Raw genomic sequence first — 15,444 nt, 5'->3', positions numbered from 1 at the left:
ATACCTCTGGAGCTTCTGAATGAATGGAGATAGTCCTCTGTATTTCTCCCAGCCCCACTGCTGCTGCGCGACGTGCCTCTCCAGTGAGTACAGATGACCCAAAGTCCACTGAACTCCAGCAGGTATTAGACCAGAATAGAGAATGGTTCCTGTTACTGAATTTATAACACTGGCAAGTTTGTATCAACAAAATGATATAATAAATTGCAAAATGTCATGCCATGTAAGAACGCTTCACCTTGAAAACCGGGTAGATTTGTCTGAAATAAACAATGGATTATAAAACAAAGCATTTTTAATACCGTTTTTGAAAACCACTTTTCAGAGAAGAAATAATTGCATTTCAGAATTTATTAGAGTACATCAGTAAAATGTAAAGTCTAATGAGTTCATCCACTTTTATGATTACACTGAATTATATTTTGGAATCTATCAGCAATATTAAGAGAAGATTGGTTAAAAAAAAAAGTCTGGCATACACATTTGTAATGTGTTTTGCAGCCCTTGTTCTTTCATACCCATAAAATCTTCAATGTATCAAAAAGGAAAAGAACGTAAAAAAATTATGAAGAGTTGAAGCACTTCAGGAGAAACAGTAGTCAAAGTAGCTGGTACCCAGCTATGGTATGCCAGACTAGCATTTCAAGCGTGTGTGTTAGGTGATTATGAAACACAGAGGAAAAATAGCTATTAATAAGCAATGATTTCTACCAGTTTTATATTGGGACTTCACATTTTTATGTGCACATATTTATGAGCAACAGTAGCTGGGTCACCCTGAAACAGGATCTGTACTGTTCTCCAACAGCTGGGCTACATTAATGAACACACTTAAAAAAATAAATATTGAGATGGCAAAACCCAAACAGGGAACAGACTTCATTAATGTTAGTAAGGTGAAAGAAAATAAAATCAACTAGCACATTTGGTGCTTAGATTTCCATTTTTTAGGCTTCTGTTTTGGACCGTGTTTCTAGGTGCAAGTCGAAACTTATTCATTCCACAGGTAAGTATTCCATCAGTTTCATTCAACTTGGGAGAGTCTGCTAAGCCTGACACATCAATAAAGTGAATATATAAATGCCTATAAAGGTCATTTACAATACGATGGCATTATTACAGATTGACATTTTCCTGTTGATCTGTACTGGCGTCATGCTGTCACATACCAGAATCCTTGCACTTGTTGCAGTGGCATACGTTCGTTATGGTAATCATTCGCAAATTAAATGTGTTTACCCTTCCAGCGCTATCTGCGAATTCAGCAGGAAACAAAAGTCACTTCATATCCTGTATTACAAAGGTTTGAGAGAAGAACTCCTCCATGTCAACAAACACCAGTTCACAGCACAGTATTTGGAAACATATGAACTATTTTTTCCTAGACAAGAATCTCCCTTTTCGCTTGGAAGTTTGAGGTGATTCAGTTTATTTTTCCAAAAAAGGAAAATGAAATAAAGTGTGGCATGATAATCCCCCAATATCCGCAGAATTCCCCAAGGTAGTTCTGAGATTATTACATTTCATGCAAAAGGAAACAGCTCTCACAAGTTTCAATAGCAGGTCACATTTTCAGCATTTTGTAATCAGTGAAGCATGCACACAGGTGTTTGCAGATGTACATATCATTTCTCAGTTTTGCATCAATGAAATATCGGTACTGGCTGTTGTTGAGACATGTATTGTGATTTTCAGTGCAATTTTAAATTATTGCGCTATGGAAGATTGACAGGGAATTATCAAAGAACCCTAAAAACATTCTGAATGCATTTAATATGATTTTATTCCTACAGTTCATGAACATGTTATTCATAATTTGTAATTCTTCACGCTTTGAGTGCTTCCAGTAGAGTTTTTGCCGTTGGAGTGAGATCTTCCTGTGCCAATATAGAGACCTTTTTATTTGAGTGGGCCACCAATGAGAAGAAGCATCAGCTGGTCTCTGTGCTTAATGATTTTGCAGAATTTTTTTGTAGGTGGAACAAATTGATGGTGAATGTTTGCACAATAAGTAGATTTTTTTTGACTCAAGATATTTTTGGGCTATTTTCAAAGAGCAGGTAGGGTTTTAGGCTACGAAATATCAAAGACAGTTGGAAAATCTTACTTTTTCTTGCTATTTCAGGTGGCTTGTTTTTTTCCGTCTACTGTTAGTGGAGACTGCTTTAAATAAGACCTAACCTTAATACTGTGGACAAGTAGCCTGAGTCGCACTAAGACTGGGGAATCCTTTTTCTTTCTTCAATGGGTATAAAAACATTCTAAAACAATATAACTTGGAGTGAGGGAGAAAAGTAACACACATTACAGATCAAGAGAAAAATGGCTAAACGTATTATGGATATAAAATGAAGTCAGATGATGAGAGACAGTAGGTTCATTTATTCATCAGCCTGGTATTCTTAAGAAGATTTTACTTATATTATGTTTTATTTAAATAAATAGATTTGTTCCATAGAATTCAAAACACTGATATTTCTTGGGAATGAATGAAACATAATTGAGGTTTATAATAGTAATAATAAAATTTTGCATGCAAGTATCTGTTGATATATATTATTAGTATTTGATGCCTGCCAAAACTCTCTAGCCTAAATGTGATGGTATATAATGTTATTATTTTTTTTTAGTAATATATGTTTGTCATTTCAGCATTAATACTTGTAATCATACATAGGGGCCATTTAAACATGTATCATTCTACCCTGTTACCTATTCAGCATAGAAGCACATTCTTAGAGAAGAAAATTTTAACAAAGTTAAAAAGTAAGGTTTTTATTTCAGCTTCCTCTGCTTTCAGTATTCAATGTGTATATGTGTAACAGTATTACATTTATATATTTAAAATAATGGGAACTCATGAGCAACTGAGAATTATTTCTATAGCTCTGTGAGCTCTAATAATGAAGTTAAAGGTTTTTGAAGCCTTTGAAGCAAAATTTCTATTGTAATGAAAATTTTACACACATGGAGTGAAGAGGTGAGGTTCCATTAGGGAAACCATTACTAATAAGTCTGATTTTATCTTTATTGCCATCACAAGCCTTGTTAAACTCTTGTGCCTTTGGGTTTTAAGACAGAAGTGCAGTGGTGCAGTGTAGCTTCTGAGATCTCTGGAAACCAGCAAGGTTCCCCGCAAAGCCCCTTGAGTGCCAACTTCCAGTTAAATTCCTTTGGGGATCCCAGTTTGGGGAAAATGTGGTGGTTTGCAAACCAACCTCAAGGAAGCAGTTAATAGGCAAATGAGTGAAAGTTGTGGCGAGGAGTAGGAGAGCTGCCTTATCTGCTCAGCTTCAAATACCCCAGGGAGCTATTCATCCTGTTGCCTGCTATGGAGCTAAGATGCCCCGGAAGCTAGCAGTGTACTGAAGGGGAGCAATGTGGAAAGCTAGGTAATCTGGTAACCTAGTTCCCCTCCAAAGTTTTGATATGTTTGATGTGTTCCTAGGAAAAGTTTTGATTCGGTTACAGCAGCTTTTTCAATAGAACGATGCTGTCAAAACATGTTCACCTACCTCTGCTAAAAATTCCTCTGGCATTTTGCATAACAGTGGATAAACATAATTAATACAGGTTGATTTGCTGTTTTTTTTGCACTTGAGAATAGAATTTGAGAATGAAAACAAAAATTTTACTAGTTTCTCAGGGAAACCAGTGTTTTATGATGACCTCTTTGCTTCTCTACAGATCCATGTATCTAGTTTGTTTTTCATTTGAGAGCTCATCAAGTTGTCAATCTCTCTTAAGCTCATGGACTCTTTAGTTTTAGTTTTAGTAATCCTTATGGGAAATAGGTTATTATCTTGTTATCTATTGTTTCCCATTTTTACTTTTAAGAAATGCTGTCTGTCTTTTCCTGCCCCCCCCCCTTTTTTTTTTTTTGGTGTTCTCTAATTTCTCCAGTATTGTCATCATTTTTTTTATCTTTTCCAAAAAATAAAGATGATATTGTAAAGCTATCAGAAATTTTAAGTGAGATAGGACTGAAATAAAGTTCCCTTACCATCAAATGCCTGCTCAGAAGTCTCTCTCTATTTTCAGAGCCAAATTTTGTGTCGTCTTATGACATTGGGAACTTTACCTACTTCTTCTTCCGGGAGAATGCAGTGGAGCATGACTGTGGGAAAACAGTCTTCTCTCGTGCTGCTCGGGTGTGTAAAAATGATATTGGTGGCAAGTTTGTGCTGGAGGATACTTGGACTACTTTCATGAAAGCTCGTCTGAACTGCTCTCGCCCTGGAGAAATTCCATTTTACTATAACGAGCTACAGAGCACTTTCTTCCTGCCAGAATTGGACTTGATTTATGGGATTTTTACCACTAATGTGTAAGTAAATTCCATGATACGTTTTATTTTCTTATGATTTATGACAGTAAAAGCTAAAGCTTCTTAGCTGTCTCCTTCTGTAGATGGAAAGGATATGGAGTAAATGTTATGAATTCAAACAACTGCTTTCTCCAGTCCGCAGTCCTTTTGTGAACACGTATCAGTTCTAAATGCTTTGCATTAAATTGTTGAAGGCATACAAAAGAAGGAAGAATTCTTAATCTTTCTTTACAGCACGGTGATGGTTGTGTTTAAGGCTGTTTTGTCATCGTACATTATTATAAACACATGATTATACATGTCGTGTATTATTATAAATAAATAATTACGTAATATGTTTATGAAATACTGTTATCATAATTGTAGTTTAATCATATCAGTTCTACAATTTCAATCATGTCATGCTCACCTTACTCAAAAGAGCATGAAAAGTGCTCTTAAGTATTCTGAATTAGTACAAACATATCCTAGTGTGGGTTTGAGAGTCAAACCCAGTGTTTACTCTATTTTCAATTGAACCTGTTATGTCAACAAGGTAAAATTCTAAAATGTACAGTTTGGTCTTAAAATTTAACATTTGATTAGCATTAAAGCATTGTGGATGGACATAAAAGCTTCCTAGACTCTGAACTTGGTATCAGGAATAACTTAATTTTTAGAAAAAAAGACACTGTTGTCCCAGAAACGAGATGAAATATTACTTAAAACGTGATGACTGGAGTTCATATGTTGCTTGGTAAGAGCAGCCAGTTATGAGCAGGGTTTCAGATTTAGGTTTCTGATTTTGTTACCTGCTTGCAGTATCACGCTGTGTAAGGCAGTTTTGCCCAGAATTTTAAAAAGTATTTGGGCACCTGAAACATAGATCCGTGCCACTTTCTACCACTAGAAGCACCTGAATACCTACCTTCTGTATATTAGGATATATCCATATAGCCAGGTGGAAGCAGTTATAAATTAATCCAAGCAAGTTGTGATCCCTAAGTTGTCTGGCAGTGAGCATGAGTTTGGGCCTGAGTTAGTTTCTCCTGCTTTTGGTGCGATCCTGTGTTACCATGTCTAAATGGCTTCCAGACTCAGGCTGGCGCACGGAGAGGCAGCTCAGACCATGAGCGTGGCTAATGGGTGGCTGGTTGCACCAAGCTGCAGAGGTCTCCCAGTTGTAACATGGGGATGATAAGCTTAACCCTGATGAGCAATGTATTGAAGTTAGGGGCTGCTTTTTAAAAAAGAATAGTAGAGACTTTGGAATTACTGGGGACGGGACAATTCAATGCAGTTTTCAATAGTTTTTAACATTTCATTAGTTTGTTTTACTAACTAGCACAAGTTTTAGAAGACACAGGTTTCTCAGGTGACGTGCTGATGTTCAACATAATCCTTCATGAGGACTCAAAATAGCCCTTATGCTCTCCTGCCAAGGAAACCCTGACCAGGAGGATTCTGTTCTAGAAAATCTACAAGGCTGCTGCCATACAATGGCAGCAATGCTCTTCTCCCCAAAGGAGAGCTCCATTGAAATTATATTCGTTCTTATCACCACATATAACAAATACAATTTTAGAGGTTGCTGAAATGTTGCAGAGTTAGGATTGCTTCCCCGTATTGAGTACCTGTTCACAGAGATCTGCACAACCCATATGATTTGCATTTCAGTCCTGCAGCCTGATGATGGAGAAGCGCCATGGGTTCCCAACAGAGGGAACGACATGCTCCTTTCCCTTGGTGTAACAACATCAGATATTACGAAACCACACTCAGCATTTTTCAGTCTCAACATTTTCAGAATTGTAGTGATTTTATTTTAGGTTATTTAAAAAACTGTGCCCCAATGACTGTTTAATATACTGTGAATCGCTTTGTGGGGAACCCCCCCCCAAGCGTCTCTGCCAATAGAGATTATGAGTCATAGCAAAACCAGCACCATTTAAGTGTAGACTAAGTAAGACTGTTAAATCCAGTATCACTGCTGCTTCTTAATGAAGCTGATTTTGTTTCTTTCAGACTATCAGAAGATTTATAAGCATGAGTCCTTTAAGGAAATTCAGGAAATTCAAGAAGACCTTGGTATTGTTAATAATATGAGTGATCTGCCTTTAATGGTAGTTTATATAGGCAAAGTTTTATCAAATCCAATGCTAACTGATTCTGCAGCAACTATTAGCATGAAACTTCTAGTTTTGGAGTGACAAGCATTAGAAAGCAAATCGTTCTTTTGTGCTGCTATTAAATTCATGTTGCCTTATTGTCTTTTCAGTTGTTGGTAGATTTGATCCCCTGGGGTTATTTTTTATTTCCATCTATTTGGAGTGTCTATAGCAGGCCTTCTAAAGCCCTGTGTAAACTACAGAAGTAAAAAAAGAAACAAACAAGCCATGGGGATCAGGTGTCACCAGTTTTACCTGCAATGGAAATTTGTGTAACTGTCTGCCACCTTCACTCTCCATCCCTTTATCTCACATTTTGGAAAAGAATAATGCAGAAGCTCATTTCCATGACTTATATGCATTGTAAAAGAATTATTTCAGACTTTAATTTATTGCTAGCTGATGATAATTTAGCTTTATTACATCTGTTGAGAGTTTTTTTATACATATTAAAACTCCCAAATGCTGCAGATTTTTGAAATTTAATTTGCTGTCAAAATAAAGTAAATTTTCCATATTAAGCATTCTCACAGTCACTTGATTGTATTACTTACACCATACAGAATTACTTTATTGGCACATATCACATTTTGAACAGAAGAACAGGAAATTATATTTTGCCTGGTGACTGTTTATTTCTCTAACAGGTGATCTTGTACAGTATGCAGTCCAGGTTATTTTGTCTTGGGACTTGCATTCTTATTGCTGTACAAGGTCGTTTGGAAGATGGGATTTTTGTTCTGGTGCCTTACCCAGTACTTCCATAGGGTCTGGGGACATATCATGAGTCAAAAATCCTTACACTCCATGCACAGATGATTGTATAAAATAAATATTTATGACCTCTGAGAATTATCTCATCATCAACTTTGTAACTAGAAGGAAGATACACTTGATGAGTGTGATTACGTGTGGGAGTAAAGTATAGCCTTGTGGTATTAGAGCAGCAGCAGAAGGAAGGAAATTCTGAGTTTTTCGAACTGCCAGCTACTTGGCAAGGATGACAAAAATTTTAAGTCTGCAGCCTGTGCCTAAATCAGCACATCATTTCCCTGAGATATCATCTCCTGGCTGATCATATCCATTTTGTTAATTACTGGAAGGACTGGAGAGTTAACGAGGGAAAATATTGCCTGATATTTTTATTTCTTTTCAGCAAATGGACTTCTTAATGTTGTTAATTAAGTTAATGTTTATATTTCTTCTGCAGGAACAGCATAGCAGCCTCAGCAGTTTGTGTCTTCAACCTGAGTGCCATAACTCAGGCCTTTAATGGACCCTTCAAATACCAGGAAAACTCTCGTTCTGCTTGGCTTCCATATCCCAATCCAAACCCTAATTTTCAGGTACAAGTATGTGGGGGAAGAACAGTAGTTTACATGAGTTTTCTTCAAAGTGTCGTATGGTTCATAGTTAACGAGCCCAGTTTTGCACTGTATTATAGCCTAAGATGTCAAAAAAACAAAAAAAGAAAAAAAGCCCTAAGATTACTCTCTATTTTGTCATACTTAATCATACTTAATTTTATCTTTCCACAAACTCGTGTGGTTTGAAAAGCAGATGTGCTTTGAAGGGTAGGAGTATAAATGCTCGACTTTGATCTTCTGTCGAAATGAAACAATATTATAGTCATTTGCCAAAGTAATGTTAACTCCTGGCTGAGGAATAATCAACATTCTCTTCTCTTTTACATTTTATTTGCGTTGTTAGACCCTGGAAAGGAACACTCTGACAGAAAAAAAAAAAAAGGAAAAAAAAAGTAGTAGTAGGAATTTGTAAATTTGGCAGTGCAATGTGGTCCACGCTCCTTGAAAGAATCTGTTTAAAGGAATTTGTGAAGCGGTGTGCCCCTCATTTGAACTTGTCAGCCTCCGAGTATGTAGTCATCTGAAGCTGGCTGGCAGTGTAAAACTAATTAGTCCAGAGTGGGTTAGTCAGGGGAGCTTTCTGCAAGGAGGAAAGGGTGTTTCAAGTAAGCACGTGTGTATTTTTTTAGTCTTCTGCACAGTCATAACTCCTAGCAGGATAATTATCATGAGAGAGTGGTTCCAACAAGAGAAATAGAAAGGAAAATAACATTTATTTAGTTAACAACGATATCTTTCCATCAAGATACTTAAGCGCAGATCATCCTCTCACCCTCTCTTTATCACTGTGCAGTTTCTTACGTTCAGTTCCCGTATAACAGCGAATCCCACAGCAGCTTTCCTCTCTTCTTGTAAAGGTGTGAAACCCAGTCACCCTCAGGGGACTTGCTGGTAGTTTTAATTTTCTTTAGGACTTCCTGGTTTGTGCAAACAAAGGAGAATAAAGCACTGAATCTGCAGTGAATTATAGGTCAGAGCCCCGTTATCTTTTCTAAATAGTATGTTTGGCACTATGCCCAAATGAGAGAACACCATTTAAGCAAGCTAGATTATGGAAACAGGCTATATTTGTGTATAGCTTTTTACATATTGTAGTAATATTTGTATTGCCAGAAGAGCGATAGCAAGATGGTCAAAGTGAGGCTACATTTGTGAAGGAAGAGGCCTGAAGAAAGGTTTGCATGTAAAAAGTCTTCTCTTTTTTCCAACTATATGAGTAAGTCCAATAAAAGTTATTAACACCTCCCTGTAAGCCTTGTCTGCCTTAATGTGTCAGTAATTCCTGTGCGAGCATCCCATGGAGAATGGTGCCTGCAGGTGAGGCACAAGTCTCTGCTGTGTTGTCCGTGCTTGTTTCTACCTCCCAGTCAAGGTGGGGAGGTGCCGCAGAAATTTCTGACTCGGATTGCTGGCTGATTTGAATGTGGCTCTTACATCCTTTATCAGCCTTACAAGAGTTGCAGAAACAGCTGTACCATCTTCGAGCAACAGCTTTGCTGACCCGCTCTCTAAAGTTATGAAATGGCCTTTTGGAACACAGTATTTAAGCCAGTTCACTTTTTCTGACCTCCATGTGCCTTTAGTGATGTCAAACTTCTGTACTTTTACAGATGCAATTTTTTATTCTGCTGAACTGTCTGTCTGATTTCTGGCTCCTCAACTGCAGTGCTGGCATACATCGTCTTCCCAGAAGGGATGACTTTTCTTTTGTAGCATACTTACCATAAAATATCAGGAGTGCTGATTGTATAATCTCAGAATTGGATTTATCCTCAGAGTATTCAGGTACTCATCAATAACAGGCAGCAGTATGTGGTTGTGAAGGAAATCTATTGCTAGATAGCGCTGGTTGTATCAAGCACTCTATTTCCAAGGCTAGATCATATTAATGAAATACTTTCCAGCTCGCTATTGGAATCCCACTCCTGAGACACGGCAAGCCTTTAAGGACACTCTTTCTCTCCAGAGCTTGTTACTTTTCTCTTTACACAGGACATCTTGCATAATGAGATCAAGGACTATATGTATTTCAGTGTACCATGAGCATTCCAAGTGGAAGCTTTCCTGCTTGATACATTGATATAATATTCAGAGAAATTCTTCTTTTGCTTCTTTGTTTTAATTTTTCCCTGGCCTGACATGCTGGGTGCTCACAGAACAAGTAGTTGTCTCCTGCCTAACTGTGTTTCCTCCCTCTCAATCCTCCAGTCTGTGGAAACTGGAGGAATTTTTGACATCTCATTGTAAAGTTATTGATTTGAGTTTTTCTTAAAATTTGTGGATTTGGGCTGATCAGTTAGTCTCAGATTGAAAACATGGCAATAGTGTTACTCAAAAATAACTGGCAGGGTTTTGCACATTTTATTATTTAGTTTATGCTGTGATTCATAACATCATTTATGACACAGCAGAATGCTTAAAATACAGTGAAAAAATATGTCTTTGGCATGCCTTTCATATCACCAACATATTGACAAATGCTGTAAAGTTCTGGTTTTTTTTTTTCTGATATGATAATGTAGAAGTAAGCATATGGGGGTTTTCCTGCTCACATGAAGCTCTCTCTTTAGTGTCCTTTAGTTAGCTGAAGACTTAAATGTGAAGATGCCAAATTAATTGCCAGATATTTTGTTTTATTTGTGCTTGGAATTTGTGCTTGCAATTACTGAATGTTTTCCTGTTAGAAATTAGTACAATTTTCTGTTATATAATACAGTCAGTTCTAAAGCAAAAATGTCTTTGCTGTGGACAACACTTTGTAGTTAGAGCTCCACACCGTCCATTTTTGGCTTAATGAACACAAAGAAGCTTACAGACTCTACATCGTGCTTTGACCTGGGATTTCTGTTAGTCCCTGGATGTGGTAAGACATGAGATTTTCTCTGTAGCACTCAGTGTAAAATAGTAAAGAAAACTAGTTAGAAAAGTCTGTGGTTTGTTGGATGGTAATTTTTCTCCCCTTAGGACTGCATCAGGAAAGTGGGGCTTTCTCAGTTGTTTTGTGCACAGTCTAGCTAGCTCCAAAATGAGACCTGAATTTGGTATACCACAGTATCACTACAAGATATACTGCTGGTATTTATTTTCTTGTACTGTAAATCAGAGAGCAAATCTTGCTATCACATATAGTGACATTACTTTTCTGTTTTCACAGTGTGGCACGATGGACCAGGGTCTGTATGCAAATCTGACTGAGAGAAATCTTCAGGATGCTCAAAAATTCTTTTTAATGCATGAGGTGGTCCAACCAGTTACTCCCATTCCTTACTTCATGGAAGACAATAGCCGATTTTCCCACGTGGCGGTGGATGTGGTCCAGGGCAAGGACATGCTTTTCCATATCATCTACCTTGCCACAGGTATGAGCGCTGTGTTGCGGAGATACCTGCAAAAGTCTGTGAGGTCTATGCATTTTAACAGTCTGTGAGTTAGTTCTGGACTATGTATAACACCTAGAGTAAGTTTTTCCTCCTTGGCAGTGTTAACTCTGTCTTTTCCCTGTCCAGAGTAGATGAGATAGGCAGTTTGCAATGTGTTTGTTTATATTGTGAACTCCAGTGTTGGTCTCCGTTCTCTCTCTGCCTGTGGAAGGGATGAAGCCTACATGCTCTTATGGGAGCAAATGGCTGGAAAATCCATAAATAGGAACTCACTGAGTTTCTCTGTCTTTTCATTCTTTTTATGTAGAACCCTAAAAAGCTACTGATTTGATCTTCCAATCAGTGAAGTCATTTTCAAAAATGTCATCAGTTCAATAGAAACTGGAAAAGTCATTTTGGTTACGGAAATTATGATTTACTAATGAAAATTGCTTATTCTATAGTTTATTGCTTAAAAAGCCTGAGAAAATGTGCATTGTGGTTCAATATATAACTTAATTTAAAGCGTGATGCTCATTTCTGATAGAAGACTGCTTCTTTTGCTTCTTTCTGAGTCTGAATAAATTTTATGGTAGCTTGCTGTGTTCAGGTGAGACAGTATTTCTTGGGCTGTTATCCTGGTAGATAAAGCTTTCTCATTGTGCTCCTTGAAAGATAGGCAGTAAAATAAATAGGTTTTAATAGGTTTTAATAAGTTTAATAGCTTTTAATAGGTTAAAGCTGTGCTGGAATTTGGCCAGTTGTAATTAAAACAATTCGCCGATTGGAAAATTGTGGCATTTTAACTGAAATTGTGCCTATACCGAAAGCTGTTTATATTGCAGAACTCTAACAGAAACTGAATTTCAGAAACAGGTATTGAGTTGGTTTTATATAAAGGCACTGTCACTGCATTGTGGGATATTTACATTGTAATGACTGCACCTAGAATGATGTAATTTTTCATAATTCTGATTGTTTTTGGTTTTCAGTTTAGCTTCCTGTATTTCCTTTTACATTTGATTCAGTGAGTGAGGAACCAAAATTTTAAGTTTCATGGTTCATTAATAAAGTGTGTTCAGTAAAAGGTCTGTGTTCTTTTTATGCATCTTTCTTGCTGTTGAAAAGATACTGCTCTTATACTCTTTATTATATACATGCTTGCCCTGCACTTTCGTTCTTTTCTATACCTGTTTGCAGTTACTCATGGAAGCACAATGCTAGGCTAAATGGATCTTTAGTTTGACACCATTAAATGCTTTTATGTAAACAGAAGGTGGATTTTATAAATGTGAGAAACTGTACGATGAAGAAACCTAATTATAAAAAAACTAATTATGTAGTGTTTTTTTTAATGTCATGATACTGGTAGTGATACAAGGTCTTATTTCTCAATAGCATTATCTTAGCTTGTGTAGGAGCTGTGGATCAATTAGCAATGCATTAGGATCCTAAACAATGTGTGATAAAATATTACAGAGAAAACACCACTGCTTGTATAAACAACCATAACTAAAAGACAGCAGCCTTAACTTTGGAAACACCCCAGGGAGGCACACTAAGTCTGACAGTTTCTAACTCCTCTAGTGTCCAGCCTTTCTTCCTTGTGCAATGGCATCCAGCCCAAGCTCCTCACACCATTGCGTGTGTGTGTTTGGGAGAGCTGCAGCAGGGTAATTGGCTGTCATCGTTGTATCTTTTCTATTTTAATTTTGCTTGCATTAACAGTGGTGGCAAATTCAATTTAGCGTTACATTTTTATCACTATGTTCCATCTTCAAAAAAGTGAAAAAGACGCACTAGAGAACTACAGGCTGGTCAGCTGCCCTTGAGTCCCTGGGAAAATCATGAGACAAGACTCCTTGGAACGCAGTTTTGTGGGCACGTAAAGGAGAAGAAGGTGACTGGGAAGAGTCAGCATGGATTCGTCAAGGGTAAATCATGCCTGACCAACCTGGTTATTTTCTGTGGCCAGATGACCAGATTTGTGGAGGAGAGGAGAGTAGGGGAGAGTAAAGTCATTTACCTCAGCTTTAGCAACGTTTGTGACGCTGCCTCCCATGATATTTGCATATCTAAGTTAGGATACTATGGTCTGAATGAGTGGACAACTAGATGTGCAAAATGCTCGTTGGATGGTCAGACTCAGAGGGTAGTTGTTAATGGGTTGCACAAGTGGTAACAAGTGGAGTACTGCAAGGGTCTACTGACACCTGTCCTGTTTAACACCTTAATCAATGACCTGAGACAACAGAGTGCATTCTGTTAAGTATGCAGACGACACCAAACTGGAGGGACCAGTCGATATGCTCGAGAGCGGGCTGGCCATCCAGAAGGACTGAGATAAGCTGGAGAACTGGGCCACCCAGAACCTCTCAAAATTCAGCAAGTGCAAATGCAAAGTCTTGAATCTGGGAAGGAATATCCCTATGCAGGCTGAGGACTGACTAGCTAGGAGATGGCTGTGCTGAAAGGAACTCGGGGTTTTGGTAGACAACAACCTGAACGTGAGCCAAGAGCATGCCCTGGCAGCAAAGAAGGCCAACAGCGTCCTGGGCTATATTAACAGGAATGTAGTCAGTAGATCAAGGGAAGGGATTATCCCCATCTACTCAGCATGCTTGAGACCACATCTAGAATACTGCATCCAGTTTGGGCCCCCTAGTATTAGAAAGATGTTGATAAACTGGAGCAAGTACAGCAGAGGGCCACCAGGACTGTCAGGGGGCTGGAGCAACATGCGCTGTAGGGAGAGACTGAGGGAACAGGACCTCAGGGGGGGCCTTGCAGCAGGCTGCAAGTACCTGTGCGGAGGTCACAAAGAAGAACAGAGCCAGGATCTTCACAGTGGTGCATGGTGGGAGGACAAAGACAACAGATAGAGATGTCCAGACTGGATATAAAAAAACTCTTCTTCACCCTGAGGACAGTCAAGCAGTGGCTTAGGTTGCCCAGAGAGGCTGAGCTGTCTCCATCCTTAGAGGTTTTCAAGACTAGACAGCAACCTGATCTGATGTTGTAGCTAGCCCACCTTTGAGCAGCAGGTTGGGCCTGAGACCTCCTGCCGTCCCTTTGGACCAGGATTATCCTATGATTCTTTGACTCTGTGATGTGCCCATGCAGTATGGAAATTCATGGGGCTAGATTTCACGTTTACTAAACCCTGTGATAGTAGATGATATTGTACTACTTGGTGCCAAAAGGTAAGTGTGTTCAACTCCGAGATAAATACTGGCAGTAAGCAATTACACCTATTGGAATAAAGCAGGATGGATCCAATCCATGCTGTGTAAGATGTACTCTGCATAACTTTTGCAGTTACAATTCATTACAGCATTCTTACAAAAATTGTCTGTTAAAATGAACCAAGCTGATTCACCGGAAAGGTAGACATATAGATTGAATTGAATGCAAGTGAATGCTCTGCAGTCGTTGGTATCTAAAGCAAAATCCTCGTTCTTTGAAGCAGATGGGCAGTAGTTAAGAGAAAAATTCTCTCTTCCCTTCTCTTACATTCAGGATAATGACCCTGCCAGTGTAAAGAGGTATTTTAATTTTATTAAACTCTTAAAAGAGATAATATTATTTTAGGAGAGAATGGGAGTAAGCAAACAAATGCATTAATATGCTGTGTCAACAGTCTTCACATTTCCTAAACCTCTGCCAGGTCATTTTTCTGCTAGGAGAGTCTGATGTGCTGGGATTTAACAGCTTCTGCTGGTATCAAAAATGTATTTTACTACTTTGGAAATGCATCTTAACCTTTCACTGCACTGACTTCTAATGCAGAATAAGGTGATACATGAACTCCTACACCTTTTACCTTGCTTTGAACAAGAACCGTGCTGTTGACTTTAGGCAGGTAGATATCCCTGAAACAATTTTCAGTGATTCAGAAAGGAAACGTTCAAAGAACGTTCAAAGAAAACGTTCATAAAAGTTGTGAATTAAGAAGTCATCTCTAGTAGTAGGGCAGCAGTAGAACTGGCTAGTGCGCGACTCATTTTTCTGACAACTTTTCAAGTTTAAAAAGCTTGATTTTCTTCTTCATTAGAAAAAAAGGCAAAGAAAAATGGTACTATATATGTCATATTTTCATTCTCTCTCTTTTTTCCCCCATTTCTTTCCCCCATTTCTTTCTCCCTTTCAGTTTTATGCCTCGTTCACCCTCTGGTGTTCCCTGGTTAAAAACTTTGCCAATAGCAAAAAGTCTCTAGGGCATTTTTCAGAAAACAGGATCCTTC

General features: G+C 38.2%; 1 protein-coding gene across 7 annotated transcripts in view; it reads left to right on the top strand.

The window, feature by feature from the left end:
- The window catches only part of SEMA5A (semaphorin 5A), a 315,605-nt gene that overhangs the window by 182,303 nt on the left and 117,858 nt on the right, over nucleotides 1-15,444 (top strand). For all 7 annotated transcript variants that reach the window (XM_064506843.1, XM_064506838.1, XM_064506844.1 and 4 more), the window contains 3 exons: nucleotides 4,042-4,327; nucleotides 7,685-7,820; nucleotides 10,996-11,200. In XM_064506843.1, coding sequence (XP_064362913.1) covers nucleotides 4,042-4,327; nucleotides 7,685-7,820; nucleotides 10,996-11,200 — 627 coding nt within the window. The remainder of the gene's footprint in view (nucleotides 1-4,041; nucleotides 4,328-7,684; nucleotides 7,821-10,995; nucleotides 11,201-15,444) is intronic.

The sequence above is a fragment of the Dromaius novaehollandiae genome, chromosome 2 (assembly GCF_036370855.1).
Source record: "Dromaius novaehollandiae isolate bDroNov1 chromosome 2, bDroNov1.hap1, whole genome shotgun sequence".
NCBI classification, from domain to species: Eukaryota; Metazoa; Chordata; class Aves; order Casuariiformes; family Dromaiidae; genus Dromaius; species Dromaius novaehollandiae.
Note: the sequence above shows the minus strand (reverse complement) of the source record. Positions and strands in the feature narration are given on the sequence as shown.